At 42.1% G+C, this 23,309-nt stretch overlaps 2 protein-coding genes across 3 annotated transcripts; one reads left to right on the plus strand and one right to left on the minus strand.

The window, feature by feature from the left end:
- Positions 1–1,370: 1,370 nt before the first annotated feature.
- On the minus strand, positions 1,371–8,992 carry LOC112218901 (troponin I, cardiac muscle-like). Its single transcript, XM_024380136.2, has 9 exons — positions 8,924–8,992; positions 7,146–7,177; positions 7,032–7,035; positions 6,884–6,925; positions 6,143–6,274; positions 5,179–5,268; positions 4,642–4,812; positions 4,275–4,365; positions 1,371–3,920 (listed from the first exon to the last, which is right to left on the minus strand). The coding sequence occupies exons 2-8, from the start codon at positions 7,154–7,156 to the stop codon at positions 4,279–4,281; spliced, it is 537 nt and encodes a 178-aa protein (XP_024235904.1). The 5' UTR covers positions 7,157–7,177; positions 8,924–8,992; the 3' UTR covers positions 1,371–3,920; positions 4,275–4,278.
- Positions 8,993–15,214: 6,222 nt separating this feature from the next.
- Positions 15,215–23,013, plus strand: LOC112218902 (interleukin-17 receptor A). 2 transcript variants are annotated; one of them, XM_024380137.2, is made up of 13 exons: positions 15,215–15,464; positions 17,713–17,737; positions 17,993–18,148; positions 18,344–18,468; positions 18,587–18,707; positions 18,799–18,846; positions 18,945–19,093; positions 19,797–19,871; positions 19,955–20,024; positions 20,136–20,246; positions 20,371–20,534; positions 20,804–21,144; positions 21,257–23,013. In XM_024380137.2, exons 1-13 carry the CDS (start codon positions 15,369–15,371, stop codon positions 21,819–21,821), a joined length of 2,046 nt encoding a protein of 681 aa, XP_024235905.1. In that variant the 5' UTR covers positions 15,215–15,368; the 3' UTR covers positions 21,822–23,013. The 2 variants fall into 2 exon arrangements, with proteins under 2 accessions (XP_024235905.1, XP_024235906.2); XM_024380138.2 differs by lacking the exon at positions 17,713–17,737.
- The last annotated feature ends 296 nt before the right edge of the window (positions 23,014–23,309 follow it).

A 23,309-nucleotide genomic window follows, 5' to 3' on the forward strand; every position in this document is an offset into this window, starting at 1 on the left:
TAGGAAGGGAGAGGAGGGCGTGCTTGAAAGGTTTAATAGCCCATGTCCCTTCACAGAGGCGTGCCACTGATTGAGCAGAGCCCTACCTTATGAAAACCCAAATCTCACATTTTAGAAGCTAAAATCACATTTCATCCCATCACGAATAATTTCTTATTCAAACATTTAAATTGAACAACAATTCCATGTGAATTCGATAACTCTGATGTGTAGACTTTCCACTGTAGAGTTTATGTCATCTTATCATTGATGAGAATGTCTCAGATGACAACCGAACTGACATCAGTAAGTACTACCGCATATGTTCAATTGGTCGGATTACCAGAATATAGTTAATTTCCCCCCACCTTCTGATGTTCTCAGAATCTCTATTAACCAAGGGTTTTGCAAATGTAACATCAGTAGGGTAGAGAGAGGAAAAAGGGGGAAAGTGGTATTTATGACTGTCATAAACCTACCCCCAGGCCAACGTCATGACACTAGATACTACTATAACTAGACAATAGGATAACTAGAAACTAGGATAACTAGACAATAGGATAACTAGACACTAGGATAACTAGACAATAAGATGACCAGACAATATGATAACCAGACACTAGGATATCTAGACAATGTGATAACTAAACAATGTGATAACTAGACAACATGGTAACCAGACAATGTGATAACTAGACAATGTGATAACTAGACAATAGGATAACTACTGTATGACCTCAGTCACTCCTGTGAGTGGACAACTCAAATAAACCCACTGTCCTGACGAACCAGGATATAACATCTAAACACTATATCATGAGTGTAGAACTCCCCCAGTCCCCAATGGCAGGTCCCCTGCTACACTCCAGTCTTCAGCCCTAGATGGGATGAGAGGATGTTGTTCTGGAACTTGTCAAACACCCGCAGCAGCCACCTTTCCACAGTAATAAAAAGTGAGACACCAGACTGCAAAACTATCAAATCAAAATCAAATCAAATTTATTTATATAGCCCTTCGTACATCAGCTGATATCTCAAAGTGCTGTACAGAAACCCAGCCTAAAACCCCAAACAGCAAGCAATGCAGGTGTAGAAGCACGGTGGCTAGGAAAAACTCCCTAGAAAGGCCAAAACCTAGGAAGAAACCTAGAGAGGAACCAGGCTATGTGGGGTGGCCAGTTCTCTTCTGGCTGTGCCGGGTGGAGATTATAACAGAACATGGCCAAGATGTTCAAATGTTCATAAATGACCAGCATGGTCGAATAATAATAAGGCAGAACAGTTGAAACTGGAGCAGCAGCACAGTCAGGTGGAAGTTGAAACTGGAGCAGCAGCATGGCCAGGTGGACTGGGGACAGCAAGGGACTATCAAGCTTGACTATAAAGCAGACTGGGGACTATCAAGCTCTATTTATTAAATTGTTGAGTGGCATTTACATTCATATCAAATAAATAAATCACTTTTAAACCATTCAGTCAAATGTAGCAGTGTGTACACCAATTCTGTACATTCAGTCAAATTTAATGTAGCCTACAGCAAGTCTGTACATTCAGTCAAATTTAATGTAGCCTACAGCAAGTCTGTACATTCAGTCAAATTTAATGTATGTAGGCTACACCAAGTCTGTACATCAAAATAACCTGGCTTCACTCTCTCAGTAGCGATCATCTTTTTTTATTTTGCTAAATCAACTGAAAATACACAACTTTTCAGATACTGTACAGATACTGTTAATATCATCACATTCCTGGCTCTGACCTGAAATATCTATTCAGATGATATTGACAGTTATCCATCCACCTACAGAACTACCATCCCTTACGGAAAAACACATGAATTTCACATGTGATGCCATGACACTACACCTGTGATAACATTTGAACGTTTTTCACATGTAAAACTGCAAATTTAATTTTCACATGTGAATGTTTCTTACATGTGAACTTGCAATTCCACATATGCAGGTCCTCCAGTACCCCCAACACATTGTTGTTGTGACCCTGGACAAGCACACCTCATTCAACTCATTGAGGGCTTGAGGATCAGCTGAATCAGGGGTGCTTGTCCAGGGTCCCAATAAACATGTGTACTGTTGGGGGTACTGGAGGACCAGGGATGGGAAAGACTAATGTAAAGTAAGATAGAGGTTTAATGCAATGCAGCTTGCCTCATATGTCATGACAACAATAGAAGGGTTGGCTATACATTCTGCTATACAGAATCGGAACAGGCTAGTGAACCACATGACCGTCCACTTAGTTAGTACTTATTCCACATACACGTATAAGGAGTGGACTGAGAATGTTTTGTAGGTGGATAATGAATGACCTCGGGCAAGTGAAATCATCATATTATCCTAAAATAGAAGTCAACGATGAAGACCGTGACAAATTCGATTTTCACATTGAAAATGCAATTCCACATGTGAAAGTTTTTCATATTAAAATGCTGAATTTAATTTTCACATGTGAAAGTTTTTCATATGTGAATCTGCAAATTTCACAAAATGTTATTCTCTTCACATGTGAAAAGTTGGTGTTAAATTATGAACTCTAAATGTAATATACATGATTTCACATGTGAAACTGCACCTTTCACATTTTTGTTTGTTAGGGAAGTAATGAAATGGTAGGGGGGGGTTAAGGTAAATGGGTAAATTAAGGTAAATTATTACATTTTACATGATCACTTAGTAGACTTTTCAATATGACCCCAACTGGGAATTGGGCTACGCTGATCTTTCTGCTGCACCACAAAGTCTGTACCATGTGTAGAAGTCCCCTACACATTCATGACCTGCAATACATTTCTGCATAACGAAGATTTTAGTTATCATTTAATCTGACTATTCTCTCATCATTGATTTAGTTGACTTATTTCAGCGACTTGAGGGTTTTCTGTATAGTTGTCTGATGATGGTGAATCACTATGATAAATATAATAGATTTTCTTGAGTGTATTATACAAAGCTAAGATTAACTTAAAGTCCAACGTGTAGGAATACAGGTGAAATCAGTCATTGACACAGACATGGTGGCATGGCAGGAAGGTGAGGACATGTTGAATAATAATTACTGTATAAATAAACATACAGGAGGTTGGGTGGCACCATACTTGGGGAGGATGGGCATGTGTTAATGGCTGGAGTAGAATAGGTGGAAAGGTATCAACATCAAACACATGGTTTCCATGGTTCTAGCTGTTATTATGAGCCGTCCTCCCCTCCACTGAAATAAACATGCACAATATAATCATGTGTGTCAAATATGTAAGTTGAAAACACTGCAACTATTTTGTGACAAATTATTGTATGCAGGGCATCATCACCTGTGAAATCTCATGTGAAAAATATACACCAAGTGAACATTTGAATCCACATGTGAAACTTCATGTGAAATATAATCACATGTGAAGTGTTCCAAAACCACATTGGTTCACATGTGAAAGATAATGTGATCACGTGAAAATCCATGTGAAATTTAATGTGAAATATCCTCATTTGTGAAGTGTTCGAAAACCACATAGTTTATACCACTTTTACATCTGCAAAACGTGGAAATTTCACATGTGAAATCATGTGATTTTCCACTTGAAATCATGTGATTTTCCACTTGAAATCATGTGGTTTTTACATAAGGGATACTACCAATACATCATAAATAACTGATTCTATCAACACATAATTTATAACACAACTATCTATAACATATCTACAATATATAATATCAACAATATTCCCTGTGAACTAGCAAACTCTCATATCACATTAAACAGGGGACACACACGTAAAATTGACATGGTTGATATGATTCTTTATAAAATTCATTTCATATCACAACATGAAATTGACATCTCATCTAGAACTGACCTCCTCTCTCTCTTCTTTGTGGGTTCTTACAGTCTTGGCATACTTCTCTCTTAATGGTGGTACAACATGACCCTGCAATAATATTAGAATCGAGATTAGAGATGAGAATAAGAATGAAATGAAGAAGGTTAGTATTTAAGCACTCCTTGACAATATATCATAAGTGCAAAAGACACTTTCCATTGTCCTAAAGCAGGGGTGTCAAACTCATTCCATGGAGGACCTAGTGTTTGAGAGTTTTTCCTTTCAATTAAGACCTAGGCAACCAGGTAAGGGGAGCTATTTACTAATTACTGACCTTAATTCAGTAATTCAGTCAAGTACAAGGGAAGAGTGAAAACCCGCAGACACTCGGCCCTCCGGGGAATTAGTTTGACACATGTCCTAAAGTGTCATTTAGCTAATGTTGCTAATCATAATCAATACCTGCTTATTTTCCAGCATCAAACAGCTTCTTTCTGCCCTCCATGCCAGACATGGCATCCACATTCTTACGCCAGTCAGTCACCTCTTCTTTCTGAGGAGACCAGATGTCATATTATTAGGTTTGATTCGAAAAATACTATCAGATTTCTGTTTTTCATGGACCCTTGGAAGATTATGGTTACATCCCAAATGGCACCCTATTCCATATATAGTGCACTACTTTTGACCCCTATTCCCTATATAGTGCACTACTTTTGACCCCTATTCCCTATATAGTGCACTACTTTTTACCAGTGAGCACTATATAGGGAATAGGGTGCCATTTGGGACAACCATAGACCTCATTGTTGTCTTAAAACAAACAAACCTTCTCCTCTTCCTTCTTGACTTTCTTGAGGCCGGATGTGAAGTCAGCCTTCATTTTGCCAGTGTCGGCCACGGCTCCCGACAAGGCGTCGGCGGCAGACTTTTTCACCCTCTTCAGAGTAGGCTTCTTCGACCCCTTAATCTCATCGACCTTCTGGGTCAGCGACTTAATCTGTGGACAGTGTTGATGATGTGCTGCTTTTTAGTGTCTGATATTTTTGTTGTGTATTTATTGGTGTTGTTTGTATGGCTGGTGCAATCAGATCGGATCTCCCTTAAAGGGATTAATAAAGTCCAATCTTAGTTTATCTAGCACGTGTCCAATCAGTAAATTGCTATTGCTGTTAATTATTAGGAATACTCCTTCTCATGGAGGCACAAGACAAGGGTGTACACTCTCACCACTTTTTTATTTAATATAGCTAGGATTGTAATAATTTAATTACTGTAAAATACATTCTAGATGATGAGTCATCATTGTGGACAGGTTTATGGTTGGGTGAATATATCAAACACAATAACAGAGAACATAGCATACCTCTAAATCATTTTTCCCCACTTTGATTTCCATGTCATATCGTGCCTCATCTACGATATCAATCTTTTTGTGTAGGTCTTTACAAAGGTCCTGCAAAAATATGATATCATGTAGAAAAGACAACCAACAACACATTACAGATAACGATATTATTGAAATGACAGATTATTTAAAATATTTCGCCAATCAATTGCAAAAGAAAGAGCTTACAGTGTATAGACAATTCTATAAATTCTATATTAGCAGATTTGTTGAGTAAAATATTTGCATGGAGGATTCTCTGCCTATTTAACCACCTCCTAATATGGATGGATATACTGGAATATATTTTATAGTATATATGGTGTATTATAAATACATTAAGTATTATAGATATATTAAGTATTATAGATATATTAAGTATTATAGATACATTAAGTATTATAGATATATTAAGTATTATAGATATATTAAGTATTATAGATATATTAAGTATTATAGATATATTAAGTATTATAGATATATTAAGTATTATAGATACATTAAGTATTATAGATATATTAAGTATTATAGATATATTAAGTATTATAGATATATTAAGTATTATAGATATATTAAGTATTATAGATATATTAAGTATTATAGATACATTAAGTATTATAGATATATTAAGTATTATAGATACATTAAGTATTATAGATACATTAAGTATTATAGATACATTAAGTATTATAGATATATTAAGTATTATAGATACATTAAGTATTATAGATACATTAAGTATTATAGATATATTAAGTGTTATAGATACATTAAGTATTATAGATATATTAAGTATTATAGATATATTAAGTATTATAGATACATTAAGTATTATAGATACATTAAGTATTATAGATACATTAAGTATTATAGATATATTAAGTATTATAGATACATTAAGTATTATAGATATATTAAGTATTATAGATATATTAAGGCCTACCTGTAGCTCCTGCACAGACAGGCCAGACAGTTTGAGGGGTGGGGCTCTCTCATTCAGAGCACTCTCTCTTTCACGTTTCTTGTCCGCAAACTCAGCCACCAGCATTATCCCTGCCTTTTTCAGCAGTTTGGTCTGAGGAAGGACAACAGCAGCAGTTAACCCCTGCCAATTTTCCTTCTCACAGAATGACACAGATTTGTGTTTTACACCAACAGTTGATCACTTTTAATGTGGCATTTGGTAAACAGGTAAACATCTCTTTTCAATTGAAGTTAACACTGCTTATCATGTATTAGAATACATTCTCAATAAAAGGTGTAGCTGCACTCTCAGAAAAAAAGGTTCTATCTAGAACCTTAAATAGTACTTTGGCTGTTCCTTTTTGGTTTCAGGTAGAACTATTTTTGATTCCATGTAGAACCATTTCCATTGTTTTCTAAGTGTGTGTATGGGTAACTGAGCAGTTGTTCCCATTCTAAATTAGCAGTTGACCCCAAATATTGGTTGTCCATATCCGGCTCGAAGGACCAATAAGCAGCCAGGAAGTTGAAATAAAGGGACAACCTAGGGATTCAAAGGGCAGGTCCATGTCTGAAGACCTGGAGTCTTTAACACTCAGGATTCAATGAGTATCCATATTGTAGGGGCACATGCAGATAACTAAGGCCTCCTTGTTTCTGTGTATTCTGTCATCGACCTACTACCGTCATCAACACAGCAAGGCCTGAGAGTGAAACCTACCTTCAGGAGCAGCCGGCGTGTTGCCGAATACTTTGTCTTTTTCTGAAAGAGACAAAACATTTTCACTATAGACAATCTACACCAGTGACCTCTGTATATAAGCAACTGCTTTAGATGTGTTGATGTGGATAAAGGACAAGGTACTCACCGGTCTTTTTCCACCATTGGTAAAACAACAACAAGACAAGAGCAGTTAATTGACTGTCATTGACAAATATTTTGACCAAGCTTTGGATCAAGAGAGGTTAAAGTCACTACTCACCCTTCAGACATGGCTACCGTCCGTCCGTTTACCTGAGGAACCAATTCAAACAAGCGTTACAAGCTTTATGGAACATTTATGCTGATACAGTAATCTCCCACAGATCATTTAATGATTACAGTTAGGCCTGCTTGTCTCATAGGACTTGATGGGGACAAAATGTCAGTGTGCTCACACCATGGGATAATACTTCTCTTTGTTATCAAGGGCTAAGGTTGTGTGAGAGCTCCTGTCTGGCTATATTTGCGTAGCACATTTCTCCCGTGCTTTCCTTTGGCCCAGATAGACATCAAGTAGCAGCTGTGGCCTTGGTTATGCCAGTCAAAGGACTGGCAATAGAAGGCCTGTCGATAGAAGACCTGACAGGAAAGAGGTTTTGGCAGGACACTGAGGATGATCTAGCTGTTTTCCCATCTCTCTCTTTCTTCTGTTTCTTTCTGTCTCTGGTAGGAAACAGATTTAATGTGACTCTCCTTTCAGCTTCCCTGTTGCACATGGCGGCTGGTGTTGAAATATAGCAGAGAGAACCTTACAATACATGGCTGACAGGGACAAAATATTGTTGTTGAAATATTTGGATGAAAAAAAACATTTTTAAAACTATGTTTCCTTACCCTACACTCTTAGAAAAAACGGTTTAAAAAGGGTTATTTGGCTGTCCCCATAGGAGAACCCTTTTTGGTTTCATGTAGAACCCTCTGTGGAAAGGGTTCTATATCAAACCCAAAAGGGTTCTACCTGGGACCAAAAAGGGTTCTTCAAGGAGTTATCCTATGGGGACAGCTGAAGAAATGTTTTAGGTTCTAGATAGCACCACTTTTTCTAAGAGTGTAGATAGAATGAGACTATAGAATGAGAATTACAGGTTCTGTACCATAGCATGACAGTATAATGAAACCTAAATGCAAAATATGCAGCCTATGAAGCTAAGCCTGTCAATGACTGATGGTGTGCTCAAGTCAAGGTAAACTAGTAGAGGAAGAATGACCTTTGACCCCAGATTCTTGACCACTAAAGAGGATTCAAGCTGTGAAGTGGTTGTAACCTGCCATCAGTCTTTTGGCAATTGGGGTGTGTATAAGCTTCAGGTTACATGTTTTTCTCTTTGGGGCGACAGGTAGCCTAGTGGTTAGAGCATTGGGCCAGTAACCGAAAGCTGACAGGGTAAAAATCAGCCATTCTGCCGCTGAACAAGGCAGTTAACCCACTGTTCCCCAGTAGGCTGTCGTTGTAAATAAGAACTTGTTCTTAACTGACTTGCCTAGTTAAATAAAGGTAAAAAATCAAATCAGGCAGTCATTCATGGTGTTGGCCCAGAGAGGGGCAAAATAAGTCACACACAATCGGACGATTGCTCTGACTAAGACACACACACAACAAAAGTAGTGGCATAACACAGATTCCATGACGTAAATACGAATAGCAGCAGCAGTATCCGTGTCACAGCTGGTCACTATAATATGCAATCTTCACTAGTCCCCGGCATTAAAACAAAGGCTAGTCCACCGTCCTCAGCACATTTGTACAGTGTAGAGAGAGCCTGAAACACACCCAGGCAAATGCACTTCTGTCTCAACGTTACTATGCAGGAGCTACGGCTGGGCTCCATTCTTCCTTCCACTGTATCTTGCAATGTCAGACGTTTTATCATTAAGTTGCCCTTTTTAATGTAAATCTGATTTACTTACATTTTTTCTTCCAAATTCAAATACATAACTTTACACAATACCCATTTAATTAAGCGTATTTCTATTACTTGATTATTGTATCAAACTTACCTTCAAGGTGAGGACAATCAGAGAGAGTGAGAGGAGTGTCAGAGGACAGAGGAGAGGAAAAAGTATTTTATGATTTGAGATGATAGATTTATGGATTGAAAGCCTCGTGTGAATGGCTCACTAAAATAGACCCCCTGCAACGCCTCTCCTAGTCCTGACATTTAACATTTAATAGAATGCATCACTCTTTGTTCCCCAACCTAGTATACATCCGTTCCCAGATGATGTACATATAAAAGCTGTAAACGGTTCACACACTCAGTTACACACACAGTTACGCACGTTGCACACACGTATGTATACACACACACACACACACACACACACACACACACACACACACACACACACACACACACACACACACACACACACACACACACACACACACACACACACACACACACACAGTACCATGAAACTACTTCTGAATAATAAATATTAACAAACTGGCAGAACAGTCTGATATCTAAGACCACCTGCTGTAAGACCATAAACATGGAACCATCATCTGATGCCAGTTTCTCTAGCAAAATAGATTCTTAGACACAAGGTCCAGCTAGAAATCATTGCTCAGGGTCATGAGTGCTTCACACAGGTATGATTGGCTTGTATCATACTGTAAACAGAGATGCAGTGTAATAGAACACAATTAAAACGGAAATGTCTTTCAACACAGTGTCACGCCCTGGTCTTAGTATTTTGTGTTTATATAATTATTTGGTCAGGCCAGGGTGTGACATGGGGTTATTTTGTGTTGTGTTGTGGTATTGGGGGTTTTAGTAGGTATCGGGATTGTGGCTGAGTAGGGGTGTCTAGCATAGTCTATGGCTGCCTGAGGTTCTCAATCAGAGTCAGGTGATTCTCGTTGTCTCTGATTGGGAACCATATTTAGGTAGCCTGGGTTTCACTGTGTGTTTGTGGGTGATTGTTCCTGTCTCTGTGTAGTGTTCACCAGATAGGCTGTAATTAGGTTTTCACGTTTTGTTTGTTGTTTTTGTATTTATTTAGTTATTTCATATATCTCTATTTTTTCATTAAAGAACATGAGTAACCACCACGCTGCATTTTGGTCCGACTCTCCTTCAACAGACGAACGCTGTTACAGAATCACCCACCACACCCGGACCGAGCGGCGTGGTAACAGGCAGCGACAGCAGGAGCAGCGAAAGGAGGAATGGACATGGGAGGACGTTATGGACAGCAGGAGTATGGAGTATACGACTTGGGAGGAAATAGACAGGTGGGCGGTCGACCCAGAGAGAGTGCCGGAGCCCGCCTGGGATTCGCTGGGGCAGTGCGAAGAGGGCTATAGGAGAATGGAGTCGAAGAGAAAGACACGGCGGCGCAGAAAGAAACCCGAAAGTCAGCCCCAACAATGTATTGGGGGGGCTCAGGGAGAGAGTGGCAGAGTCAGGAGTTAGACCTGAGCCAACTCTCCCTGTTAATCGTGAGGAGCAGCGGTCAAAGGACTTCTGGACTTGGGAAGAGATATTGGACGGAAAAGGACCATGGGCACAGACTGGTGAATATCGACGCCCCAAAGAAGAACTGGAGGCGGTGAGAGCGGAGAGGCGCTGGTATGAAGAGGCAGCACGGCGACGCGGATGGAAGCCTGAGAGTCACCCCCAAGAATTTATTGGGGGGGGGGCTCACAGGGAGTATGGCGATGCCAGGTAGGAGACCTGTGCAAACTCCCTGTGCTTACCGGGGGGCTAAAGAGACCGGGCAGGCACCGTGTTATGCTAGTGAGCGCACGGTGTCTCCAGTGCGGGTGCATAGCCCGGTACGGTACATACCAGCTCTTCGTATTAGCCGGGCTAGAGTGGGCATCGAGCCAAGTAAAGTTGGGCAGGCTCGGTGCTCAAGAGCTCCAGTGCGCCTGCACGGTCCGGTCTATCCAGAGCCACCTCCACACACCAGTCCTCCGGTAGCAGCTCCCCGCACCAGGCTTCCTGTGCGTGTCCTCGATCCAGTACCACCAGTTCCAGCACCACGCACCAGGCCTTCAGTGCGCCTCGCCTGTTCAGCACAGCCAGAGCCTTCCTTCCCTCTAGCGCTGCCGGAGCCTCCCACCAGTTCAGCACAGCCAGAGCCTTCCTTCCCTCTAGCGCTGTCGGAGCCTCCCGCCTGTTCAGCGCAGCCAGCGTTTTCCTCCTCTCCTGCGCTGTCGGAGTCTCCCGCGTGTTCAGCGCTTCCAGAGCCTTCCTCCTCTACAGCGCTGCCAGAGCCTCCTGGCTGTTCGGAGCAGCCAGAGATGCCAGTTTGCATGGAGCAGCCAGAGCTGTCAGTCTGCATAGAGCTGCCAGTCTGCATAGAGCAGCCTGAGCTGCCAGGTTGCATGGAGCAGCCAGAGCTTCCAGTCTGCATAGAGCTGCCAGTCTGCATAGAGCAGCCTGAGCTGCCAGTCTGCATGGAGCTGCCAGTCTGTATAGTGCAGCCAGAGCTGTCAGTCTGCATGGAGCTGCCAGTCTGCATAGAGCAGCCAGAGCTGCCAGTCTGCATAGAGCTGCCAGTCTGCATGGAGCAGCCAGAGCTGCCAGTCTGCATGGAGCAGCCAGAGCAGCTAGATCCGCCAGTCAGCCAGACTCTTCCAGATCTGCCAGTCAGCCAGACTCTTCCAGATCTGCCAGTCAGCCAGACTCTTCCAGATCTGCCAGTCAGCCAGACTCTTCCAGATCTGCCAGTCAGCCATGATCTTCCAGATCCGCCAGTCAGCCAGGATCTGCCAGAGCCTACTACCTGCCTGAGTTTCCTCTCAGTACTGGGCTTCCTCTCAGTACTGGGCTTCCTCTCAGTGCTGAGCTTCCCCTCAGTGCTGAGCTTCCCCTCTGTGCTGAGCTTCCCCTCTGTGCTGAGCTTCCCCTCTGTGCTGAGCTTCCCCTCTATGCTGAGCTTCCCCTCTATGCTGAGCTTCCCCTCTGTGCTGAGCTTCCCCTCAGTCCCGAGCTTCCCCTCAGTCCCGAGCTTCCCCTCAGTCCCGAGCTTCTACCTCAGTCCCGAGCTGCCCCTCAATCCAGTGGGGTCCTTGGTGAGGGTTATTAGGCCTAGGTCGGCGGCGAGGGTCGCCAATCAAAGGACGCGTTACAGGGGGACTAAGACTTGGTTGGAGTGGGGTCCACGTCCCGAGCCGGAGCCGCCACCGTGGACAGACGCCCACCCGGACCCTCCCCTATGGGTTTTAGTGTGCGGCCGGGAGTCCGCACCTTGGGGGGGTTCTGTCACGCCCTGGTCTTAGTATTTTGTGTTTATATAATTATTTGGTCAGGCCAGGGTGTGACATGGGGTTAGTTTGTGTTGTGTTGTGGTATTGGGGGTTTTAGTAGGTATTGGGATTGTGGCTGAGTAGGGGTGTCTAGCATAGTCTATGGCTGCCTGAGGTTCTCAATCAGAGTCAGGTGATTCTCGTTGTCTCTGATTGGGAACCATATTTAGGTAGCCTGGGTTTCACTGTGTGTTTGTGGGTGATTGTTCCTGTCTCTGTGTAGTGTTCACCAGAGAGGCTGTAATTAGGTTTTCACGTTTCGTTTGTTGTTTTTGTATTTATTTAGTTATTTCATATATCGCTATTTTTTCATGAAAGAACATGAGTAACCACCACGCTGCATTTTGGTCCGACTCTCCTTCAACAGACGAACGCCGTTACACACAGGTAATCCTTATGTGAAATACATAGAACATTGTTACAAAGATCAGCACCGCCCCTCTTATAAAGATCACCACCGCCACTGTTATAAAGATCACCACCACCCCGTTATAAAGATCACCAACGCCACTGTTACAAAGATCACCAACGCCACTGTTATAAAGATCGCCACTGTTATAAAGATCACCACCGCCACTGTTACAAAGATCACCACCACCCCGTTATAAAGATCACCAACGCAACTGTTACAAAGATCACCACCGCCACTGTTATAAAGATCACCACCGCCACTGTTATAAAGATCACCACCACCCCGTTATAAAGATCACCAACGCCACTATTACAAAGATCACCAACGCCACTGTTATAAAGATCACCACCACCCCGTTATAAAGATCACCAACGCCACTGTTACAAAGATCACCAACGCCACTGTTATAAAGATCACCAACGCCACTGTTATAAAGATCAGCAACGCCACTGTTATAAAGATCAGCAACGCCACTGTTATAAAGATCACCAACGCCACTGTTATAAAGATCACCACCCCCACTGTTATAAAGATCTCCACCCCCACTGTTATAAAGATCACCACCCCCACTGTTATAAGATCACCAACGCCCCTGTTATAAAGATCACCACCCCCACTGTTATAAAGATCACCAACTCCACTGTTATAAAGATCACCACCCCCACTGTTATAAAGATCACCACCCCCACTGTTATAAAGATCACCAACTCCACTGTTATAAAGATCACCACCCCCACTGTTATAAAGATCACTAACGCACCTGGCCATGCTGCTGTTCCAGTTTCAACTGACCTGAGCCCTAGGACCATGCCCCAGGACTACCTGACATGATGACTCCTTGCTGTCCCCAGTCCACCTGGCCATGCTGCTGCTCCAGTTTCAACTTCCACCTGACTGTGCTGCTGCTCCAGTTTCAACTGTTCTGCCTTATTATTATTCGACCATGCTGGTCATTTATGAACATTTGAACATCTTGGCCATGTTCTGTTATAATCTCCACCCGGCACAGCCAGAAGAGGACTGGCCACCCCACATAGCCTGGTTCCTCTCTAGGTTTCTTCCTAGGTTTTGGCCTTTCTAGGGAGTTTTTCCTAGCCACTGTGCTTCTACACCTGCATTGCTTGCTGTTTGGGGTTTTAGGCTGGGTTTCTGTACAGCACTTTGAGATATCAGCTGATGTACGAAGGGCTATATAAATAAATTTGATTTGATTATAAAGATCACCACCCCCACTGTTATAAAGATCTTCACCGCCAGTGTTCCTTTCTAGCTGGAACAAAGCACTACTGTAACATCTATTTTTACATTAAACAATTTGGGATCAAAAATAAACAAATACCATGATGGTGTCTGTCTGAACTAGATTGGAGTGTGCATTTGATTCGATACAACGTTCAGTGCTCATGCACTAGTACACCCTCATCTAGCAGAGGTAGGCGACCCTTGGTCCTGGAGCATCGCAGACACTTTGTGTTTTTATTTTAAATTTTACCCGACCTGAAAGACCAGGTGTGTTGAATTTAGGCAATCGCTGAACTGATCAATTAGCTCAGTTGGTCAGGTGTGGTGCCTAGTTGGAACAGAATCCTGCAGTACCTTCAGAGTTCCAGGAACAGGGTTGCCCTGATCTACGTAATGGATCCAAATAGCAGCTAGAGGGCAGGTGTCAATCTTTAGCCTGGTCCCAGATCTGTTTGTGCCGTCTTGCTAACTTATACGGCCATAGCAGACATAGGAGTTGGCAACTCAGCACAAACAGATCTAGGACCAGGCTAGTCAATCTGCCATAGTGTTATGTAAGCTGATCTGACTAGAGCTTTGTCTACATCCCAAATAGCACCTTCTTCCCGACATAGTTCACTATGGGCGCTGGTAAAAAAAAAAAAACGGTGTGCACTATGTAGGGAATAGGAGTCCATTTGGGACAGAGCTCTTAGCTGGCTGTCAGTGAACAGTACAGAAACAGCTGTAAGAAGAGCCAGGACTGAGCACACACAATCCCTGGTCACAGATCAATCTTTAGGATTTAAGCCCGATAATGAAACAACTGACGCTGGGATATTTGGGGTTCAGTGTAGATAAGCCGGCAACGTGTTTGTTGATCACAGTGTTGAGCCTGTGATTGAGGTTGAGAATGTATACAGATCCGTTGGGGATTCGGCTGAGAGAACATTCCAACACATTCCCACTCGGCGTTGATGAGTAATGGTGTATTCTCTGGATTAGAAGTAGTAGGATTAGACTACAGTTAAATATACAGTAATCAACACGTTCATTTTTATACATGAGTTATTGGATGTATTTTTATGAATACTAAGAGGTTTCAAAATCCAAACATATTTTATTTTTCTATAGTGTAGAAATTGGACTATATACGGTCTGAAAGGCATAGATTGGCTAATATCCATATGATCCAAATGCAGTATACCAAAACCAATCTAGAATACTTGAGGATCCTGACTAGACAGGGCAAAGACATCTAGTAGGTGCCTCCCTCTAGTGGCTGATGTTTGATAAGAAAACAACCTAATGTGTCATTTCCTTCAAATTATGATGTTTATCAGTACAAATTCACCAGAGACAGTACATTTACCTCAAAGCATTTCCTTGTTCAAGCCTGCACATGTCCTCCTGCAAGCTACCTGTATTTCATTCTCAGAATTGAAGGCTTCACATTGTACCATCACAACACATCTCCAACACATGTTATCCTTATTGTGTACATAGGCCTGCGTTTTCAGGGATGTGCAGAACATTTCTCAAGGACAATGGAGCTGTACTGTGTTTGGTTGATCATCTTTGGACTGACTCTGACGTCAACTCTCAGGATTCTGGAATGGCCACCCCTGAACTGCACACAACTGGTATGTTTTAACCAACACAGTTGTTCTTTACTGTAATTAACTGTAGAAATGCATCGCAAATGATCAAAACACACTGGGACTATGCGCACTGGAGAGCGCCCGTCACGTGACACATTCCACTCCATTGTATTTTACTAATTTGGCGCAATACAGCCAAACACACTTTGCAAATGTTTTTTTGTTGTTTGTTCATGTTTCAAGCGTACGCCTGCTAATAGTACACATGTCCCAAGTTTCTATATAAAATATCACACGCGAGAAGGAAGTTAAATAACAAATTCCTTTTAAATTGACCTGTACTCAGAAGCGAATTGTGGTGAGTACACGCCACTGATAATAAGAGCGCAAGCCAGTCACGTCACATTTTTATCCAGCAGGCTCTCAGGAATTTAGATGTTCTATTTTCATAGCCACTGAGGGTTTTTTCCTAATCTTTATTAATTTAATGTTTATGTGATGTTGTGTTCTGAGATGTTGAAATGTATAGGCTAATACATTGAGTATTGATTATATAATAAGATATTGTCATTGAATAAATACCTGTTGAGGTGCATTTTGGATTATACCAGTTTTAAGGGTTGGGTTTTTCATCTGTTCAGGTTGCTTATAGAGCTCCACAATGGAGGTGTCATAATACCCATAAAACCTAGTGGTCAAACAAGGAAATGGTTCCAATCGTTTTTTTCCACGATCAATTTTTCCCATAGGGGATTTTACAAACACAAAATAAGGGCTGTTTTAAGCATAGTTTTACCCTGGCGTGATGTTTTGATAACCATGTAATTCTCTCGGACAAGGTGACTTTTATCAATATATTCCGCTTTATTTACTCTCAGATCCGAAAATGCTAACTATCATCAAAGTAGACATCATCAAATCCCCGCAGGCTCCTGCACATCATCTCTTGCAGACACCTTTGCTAACAAGTATTGTGTCAATTTAAAAATTGCACAGAACAGTTCACAGAATTGTCAATTTAAAGAAATGTAGCCAATTTATTCATAACTAAATTTAGCAAACATTAGATAGTTAATCCAGAGATTCATAACTTTGCCTCAATTTGGCAGTCTCCTCCAGATCATCGTGGTATTTGTAGTTCTTTATGATAGCCACATTAGCAGATAATTAGCATTTCATTTTTGTGGGGAAAATACAGGTGAATATATTGATAAAAGTCACCTTGTCTTAGAGAGATTTACACGGTTATCAAAACGTCATGCCATGGTAAGACTACATGAAATACAGCCCTTTCTTTAAGCATTTCTAAAATCCCCTATGGGAAAAATGAATGGTGGAAAACAACTGGAACCATTTCAAATCAAAATCAAATCAAATCAAATTTATTTATATAGCCCTTCGTACATCAGCTGATATCTCAAAGTGCTGTACAGAAACCCAGCCTAAAACCCCAAACAGCAAGCAATGCAGGTGTAGAAGCACGGTGGCTCGGAAAAACTCCCCAGAAAGGCCCAAACCTAGGAAGAAACCTAGGGAGGATCCAGGCTATGAGGGGTGGCCAGTCCTCTTCTGGCTGTGCTGGGTGGAGATTATAACAGAACATGGCCAAGATGTTCAAATGTTCATAAATGACCAGCATAGTCAAATAATAATAATCACAAGCAGAACAGTTGAAACTGGAGCAGCAGCACGGCCAGGTGGACTGGGGACAGCAAGGAGTCATCATGCAAGGTAATCCTGAGGCATGGTCCTAGGGCTCCGAGAGAGAGAAAGAAAGAGAGAAAGAGAGAATTAGAGAGAGCTTACTTAAATTCACACAGGACACCGGATAAGACAGGAGAAGTACTCCAGATATAACAAACTGACCCTACCCCCCCGACACATAAACTACTGCAGCATAAATACTGGAGGCTGAGACAGGACGGGTTAGGAGACACTGTGGCCCCATCCGATGATACCCCCGGACATTTCCTTCATTGATCTCTAGGTTTTAAGGGTATTATGACTCATACTGTGGTACTCTATTCAGGGGAGTATTAGGCTGTTTGTTATTTAGCGATTCTACGTTTATAGGCCAGTATTCGTCAACATTTTGTAAATATCCACGTGTTCAGCTCACCTTCTGCACCTGGAAATAAATACCACGATTTTGCACCTGACTCTTTATGCTTCTCAATCGGACCGCCTGACAAGACCGCCTGAATGGGGATCCGTTATCTTCCTCTTACTTCATTGTATTTGTTGTAATAGCCTATTGCACAGTATACCTTTTTTTATTTTTGTTTTCCAGGATCTTCAATGCAGCGTTCAAATTAGTAAGTGTCATCTGACTATGGGGAAAGTATCTTGTCTTGATTGATGTAAATACCAGGTACACAGTTGGAAAAACCCAAGGGGGTCTCTGTATTATAAAAATGGCATAGTGAAATGGTAAATCATGACATGTGCAGTTGAACATAAATATTGTTAACATGTACAGTATTTTGTTCAATACATTTCAATATGTTCAATGATGACAAACACTGTGAATACAGATCATTCATTGTCATACCATCTATTGAATCTGCCAGATAACTGTTCAGACGACGGCTGGATTAAACCCAGACACCAGGCGCCTAACGGTCCTCTGTGGCACTCAGGTTCACAGCAGCATGTGTTTGTGAGGAGAGGGGAGAGTGGTGATCTTCTACCCGTGATGTCTCTGAGCTGGAGCCTTCAGATCAATGGTAATGTACACAGCGGTTCTTATTATTTGATAGGCAAGTAAAACTGGATGCTTGCTTCTGCTGTTGTGCCGTTGAAGCAAGGCATTTCGTCCCTAATCTGTTCCCGGTGCGCTGCACTGCGTTGTGACAGACCCTGGGCTCTAGCAGCTCCAACGATGATGTAATCATCTTCTTCTTCCTTGATCTAATCAACAGGAGGTGTAATCAATGGGACCAGTGGGACCGAGGTGCACGTCACTGAAGAGGACAGTAATCAAAGCATATGTGTCCGATACATCTTCCATAACAAAATACAAAACATGATGACTAACTGGAAGCCGGTAAAACAATGATACTGGATGTGATGGAGGTTTGCTGAAAGGTGGAAATTAATAGTCAGATATGAAAAGAACCTTCTGTTTCATTAGACTGATATCTATTGACTTGACTTTCTTTTAGTGGACATTTTCCTTGGACAGAGTTGTGGTGGACCCCGAGAACAAGTATTCTGTTTCGATCTACAATTTACCAAAACCAGACCTGGGGAATTACAGACTTGACAAAATCTTTACAATCCCAGGTGAGGCAGACATGGAATTTGTTTTGAAAAGTGATTAGGTTAAACTTCTGAATGTGTATTAAAATGTACACCTGTATGTTATCATGATCAGGATGCAAGGATCCAAGCATAAAAGCAGCCAAGGTGTGTTTGGAAAACGGTAAGGCTCACAATTACAGTCAGGTAATAGTTAATACAGAAAGTAATCAAGGGCTTGGATATATCTACAACAACACTGAGTATGTTGCATCATTCCAGGCAGTCTTTGGGATCCCCAGTTGTCCTGGACTGTGTCAGTGGATGGAGGAGAGAGACTGATCATCACAGTGGGTTTTAATACAGCTGAGTTCTCTGACGAATACCAGATATCCATCCAGAACATTCAACACTCACAGCATGTCACGAGGGTAGGTATCTGTGGTCAACAACACTCACAGCATGTCACGAGGGTAGGTATCTGTGGTCAACAACACTCACAACATGTCACGAGGGTAGGTATCTGTGGTCAACAACACTCACAGCATGTCATGAGGGTAGGTATCTGTGGTCAACAACACTCACAGCATGTCATGAGGGTAGGTATCTGTGGTCAACAACACTCACAGCATGTCATGAGGGTAGGTATCTGTGGTCAACAACACTCACAGCATGTCATGAGGGTAGGTATCTGTGGTCAACAACACTCACAGCATGTCACGAGGGTAGGTATCTGTGGTCAACGACACTCACAGCATGTCACGAGGGTAGGTATCTGTGGTCAACAACACTCACAGCATGTCACGAGGGTAGGTATCTGTGGTCAACGACACTCACAGCATGTCATGAGGGTAGGTATCTGTGGTCAACAACACTCACAGCATGTCATGAGGGTAGGTATCTGTGGTCAACGACACTCACAGCATGTCACGAGGGTAGGTATCTGTGGTCAACAACACTCACAGCATGTCACGAGGGTAGGTATATGTGGTCAACAACACTCACAGCATGTCACGAGGGTAGGTATCTGTGGTCAACAACACTCAATGATGAAACATTGGTAATTGATTACTGTGTTCCTGGAACTTATTACTGTGTCATGATTTCTTCAATTCCTTTCAATTCACGTTTCAGGAGAATAGAACATCATTGAATGTGACTTTTGAACTGGATGTATGGCAGCTGCCTCCATGTGAAATGCTAATTGTGGTAAGTTTCATTTCCTATAGAAACCATTTGTTTTCAATTTCACTGACTGACCTAACCACAAACATACTTTTTTCTCTCAAAAGATTCAGCCATTTTTTATACGGTGCAAGAGCAACTGTTTACATCACCAGACAAAGTGTAACTACTGCTCCTGTGAGTAAAATGTATTTGGCATCTAAATTACTTATTTTGTCCAACGGTCATCTCATTGATTTCCACTTTTATCTTCGTCTGATAATTTTATTGTATTGTTTTTTTCCCCAGACTATCAAAGGCCTCCCACTTACAGCCGATCTTTGATAATAAAAGCATTACTGGGGCTAATCATGGCTGGTGGTTTCCTGACTTATTTGCTGCAAAAAACATCCCATACAGGTTTGTTAGTTAATAGATTAACCTTTCACTAAATAAAAACAGAATAGTAAACTACATGCCTCAACTGGTAAAATATTGTTTATATTTCTGTAAACTCTATTCCATTTCTTCTTCTCCTTCCTAGATCCAGGAAGCCAGCTCCTGACCACGCCCAGAGGTGAACTGGAGGGAGTCCAAATACAAGAGAGAAAAAGAAAAGTCCTCATCATCTACTCTCTGGACCATCCTCTGTATATAGAGATCGTCCTGAAGCTCTGTGCTTTCCTCATGGCTAAGTGTGGCATGGAGGTGAGAACGAGGACCACAATGGACATTTTGACTGTTGTCTGTTGATATTATTGTGTTTTTAATCCTCTATGATTTTTTTAATGTATGTATTGTGACTAGGGCACCTCTATGGGATGGTTCTAGCCTAGTCCTGGATTTGAAATCCTACTCAATAATGAATCTCCATTGAAATAGCGTTGTGAAATACTGTAGGCTTAATCTGTGTCTGGAAACCAGCCCTATATGTACATTCAATCTGTCAAATAAAGTTAATTAATTGACTCATTTAGGTGGTGCTGGACCTGCTGGACTCTGCCCGGCTGGGCATTGTGGGTAGTGTCCAGTGGCTGGACTGGCAGAGGGAACAGATTGTTAAATCCTCAGACAAGATCCTAATCCTGTGTTCACGAGGGGTAAGGGCCAAATGGAGAGCAATGTGTGATGGTGCCGAAACCCGGGTGATCCTGAGAGAGGATGTACATTCCCCCATGGGGGACATGCTCACCCCTGCGCTCAGCCTCCTGGTGCCCAGCTTTGTGAGATCTGGAACGTTCCAGAACTACATGGTGGCTTACTTTGAGGACGTTTGTTCCGAGGAGGATGTTCCGTCTCCGTTTAACATCATAGTGAGGTACTGTCAGGGAGGGAGGGAGGGAGGGAGGGAGGGAGGGAGGGAGGGAGGGAGGGAGGGAGGGAGGGAGGGAGGGATACCTGCCCTGACTCATTCCTGTTCCCCTTTACAGGTACAAACTCATGAAGCATTTTGAGGAGCTCTTCTTCAGGCTCCTGGATAAAGAGAAACATGAGCCAGGGCGAGTGAATCGCATTGAAGGCATCACCGAGGACGAGTATTTTCAATGTCCCTCAGGGAAAGCATTGCGGGAAGCAGTGGAGGCTTTCCATGCCTATCAGCTGGAGCATCCAAACTGGTTTGAGGATGAACTAGTAAAGGACACAGATGAGGACGTGGAAGTGGAGGAACCTTCCCTGGAGCATCATGCTATAGAACAACCAACTGAGAGCCCCCTCACCATCAGACAGAGTGTGCCAGAGTGCATAGAAGATGGACCTTCCTCTCCCATCAATGATGTGACACCGTCAGAGAGGGATCACACGGTGTACTCTGCAACCCTTCACATGACAGAGGGAGTCAAAGGTCCCACTTCGAATGAATCCAAACCATTTCCTCTCTCGGCGCACACACATATATATGTTTCCCATCCAGCTGAGCAAGATGGGTCCTGTAACTCTGTCTTGGTAGGTTGGTATCCCTCTGTCAGCACACTTAAAGAAGGAACAGCAGTGTAATTTCACTGCTGCCGCTAGGGAGTGATCCCTCCCCAAGCCCACGCAGTGCACCACATCATCATCTTGAAGACATCTTGGGTTCAACTAATGTCTGTATGGGGTCACCAGGGACATACCAAAGAGAGATCTATGAGAGGGTGTCAGTGTCACATACTGCAACTCATCTAACGTTACAGGCCCCACCACAAGCATATGTGGACCCTGTTGCACGGTGTCTTCCTATGACCTTTTGAGAGTGAAGACCGCGCACGTGTAACAGTCTAGGGGGGAAGCTCATAATGCTCTCAGTTGTGGAGTGAGGGAAACATGGAATGTGTCCAGGACAGAACGAAGGAACTACTCTCAAACCCACCTGCAACTCAATACAGTTTAAAGGCATTTAACATTTTGGTCATTTATCCAATGCTCTTAACCAGAGCAACTCATAGTCAGTGCATTCAACTAAGGTAGGTAAGACAACCACATATCACAGTCATTGCATGTTCTTAAATGAAGCAGCTAGCACCAAAATCAGTGCTAGTTAAAAAAGACAAGTGTTTGTGCAAGAAAAACAAGTACAACAATAAGGTGTTCATAGAGACTCACTGTGTTTAGTTCACTCTATCGTTATCCTGCTGTGTTCAGTAAGTAAGCATTTCATTGTACTGTGTACACTACACTGTATCTTATGCATATGACAAATAGATTTGATCAGGTAACTCTGTAGAAGGGACAGTTTTATATTTACTGGGGTGGGGGAGTGGTCCAAAATAGGGGAGGGTTGTCAAACTTTATTTTTGCTTTGGGGATGGTTGTGTAGTTTTTTATTTGGCACAGAGGAGGGTAGTGTGTTTTTTCGCTGGTTTACATTACCCATCTTTATTGTGCAATCCCGGTCACTTTTAAAATATTTGTACTGCGTACATATATATTTATGTATTATTTTTTTTTTACTGACAAATAAAAGCAATCAATCCAAACTGTGCAGCTGCCATTTGCCAAGTTGAAAGAGACAACTGCTTAAAAACACCCCAAAAGTTTAATAATATTCTGAGATTGTCAATCCAAGTCTTTGATACTGGGTAGATCTACAAGGTTGGGAGGGATGTATTTTCTGCAGTGGTGGAAAAAGTACTCAATTGTCATACTTGAGTAAAAGTAAAGATACCTTAACAGAAAATGACTCAAGTAAAAGTGAGTCACCCAGTAAAATACTACTTGAGTAAAAGTCCAAGTAATTGGTTTTAAATATGCTTAAGTATCAAAAGCAAATGGAATTGCTCAAATGTGCTTGAGTATCAAAAGTAAAAATCATAAATTCCTTATATTAAACAAACCAGACGGCAAATCAATCAATCAAATGTATTTATATAGCCCTTCTTACATCAGCTGATGTCACAAAGTGCTGTACAGAAACCCAGCCTAAAACCCCAAACAGCAAGCAATGCAGGTGTAGAAGCACGGTGGCTAGGAAAAACTCCCTAGAAAGGCCGGAACCTAGGAAGAAAC

The sequence above is a fragment of the Oncorhynchus tshawytscha genome, linkage group LG19 (genome assembly GCF_018296145.1).
Source record: "Oncorhynchus tshawytscha isolate Ot180627B linkage group LG19, Otsh_v2.0, whole genome shotgun sequence".
Lineage (NCBI taxonomy): Eukaryota > Metazoa > Chordata > Actinopteri > Salmoniformes > Salmonidae > Oncorhynchus > Oncorhynchus tshawytscha.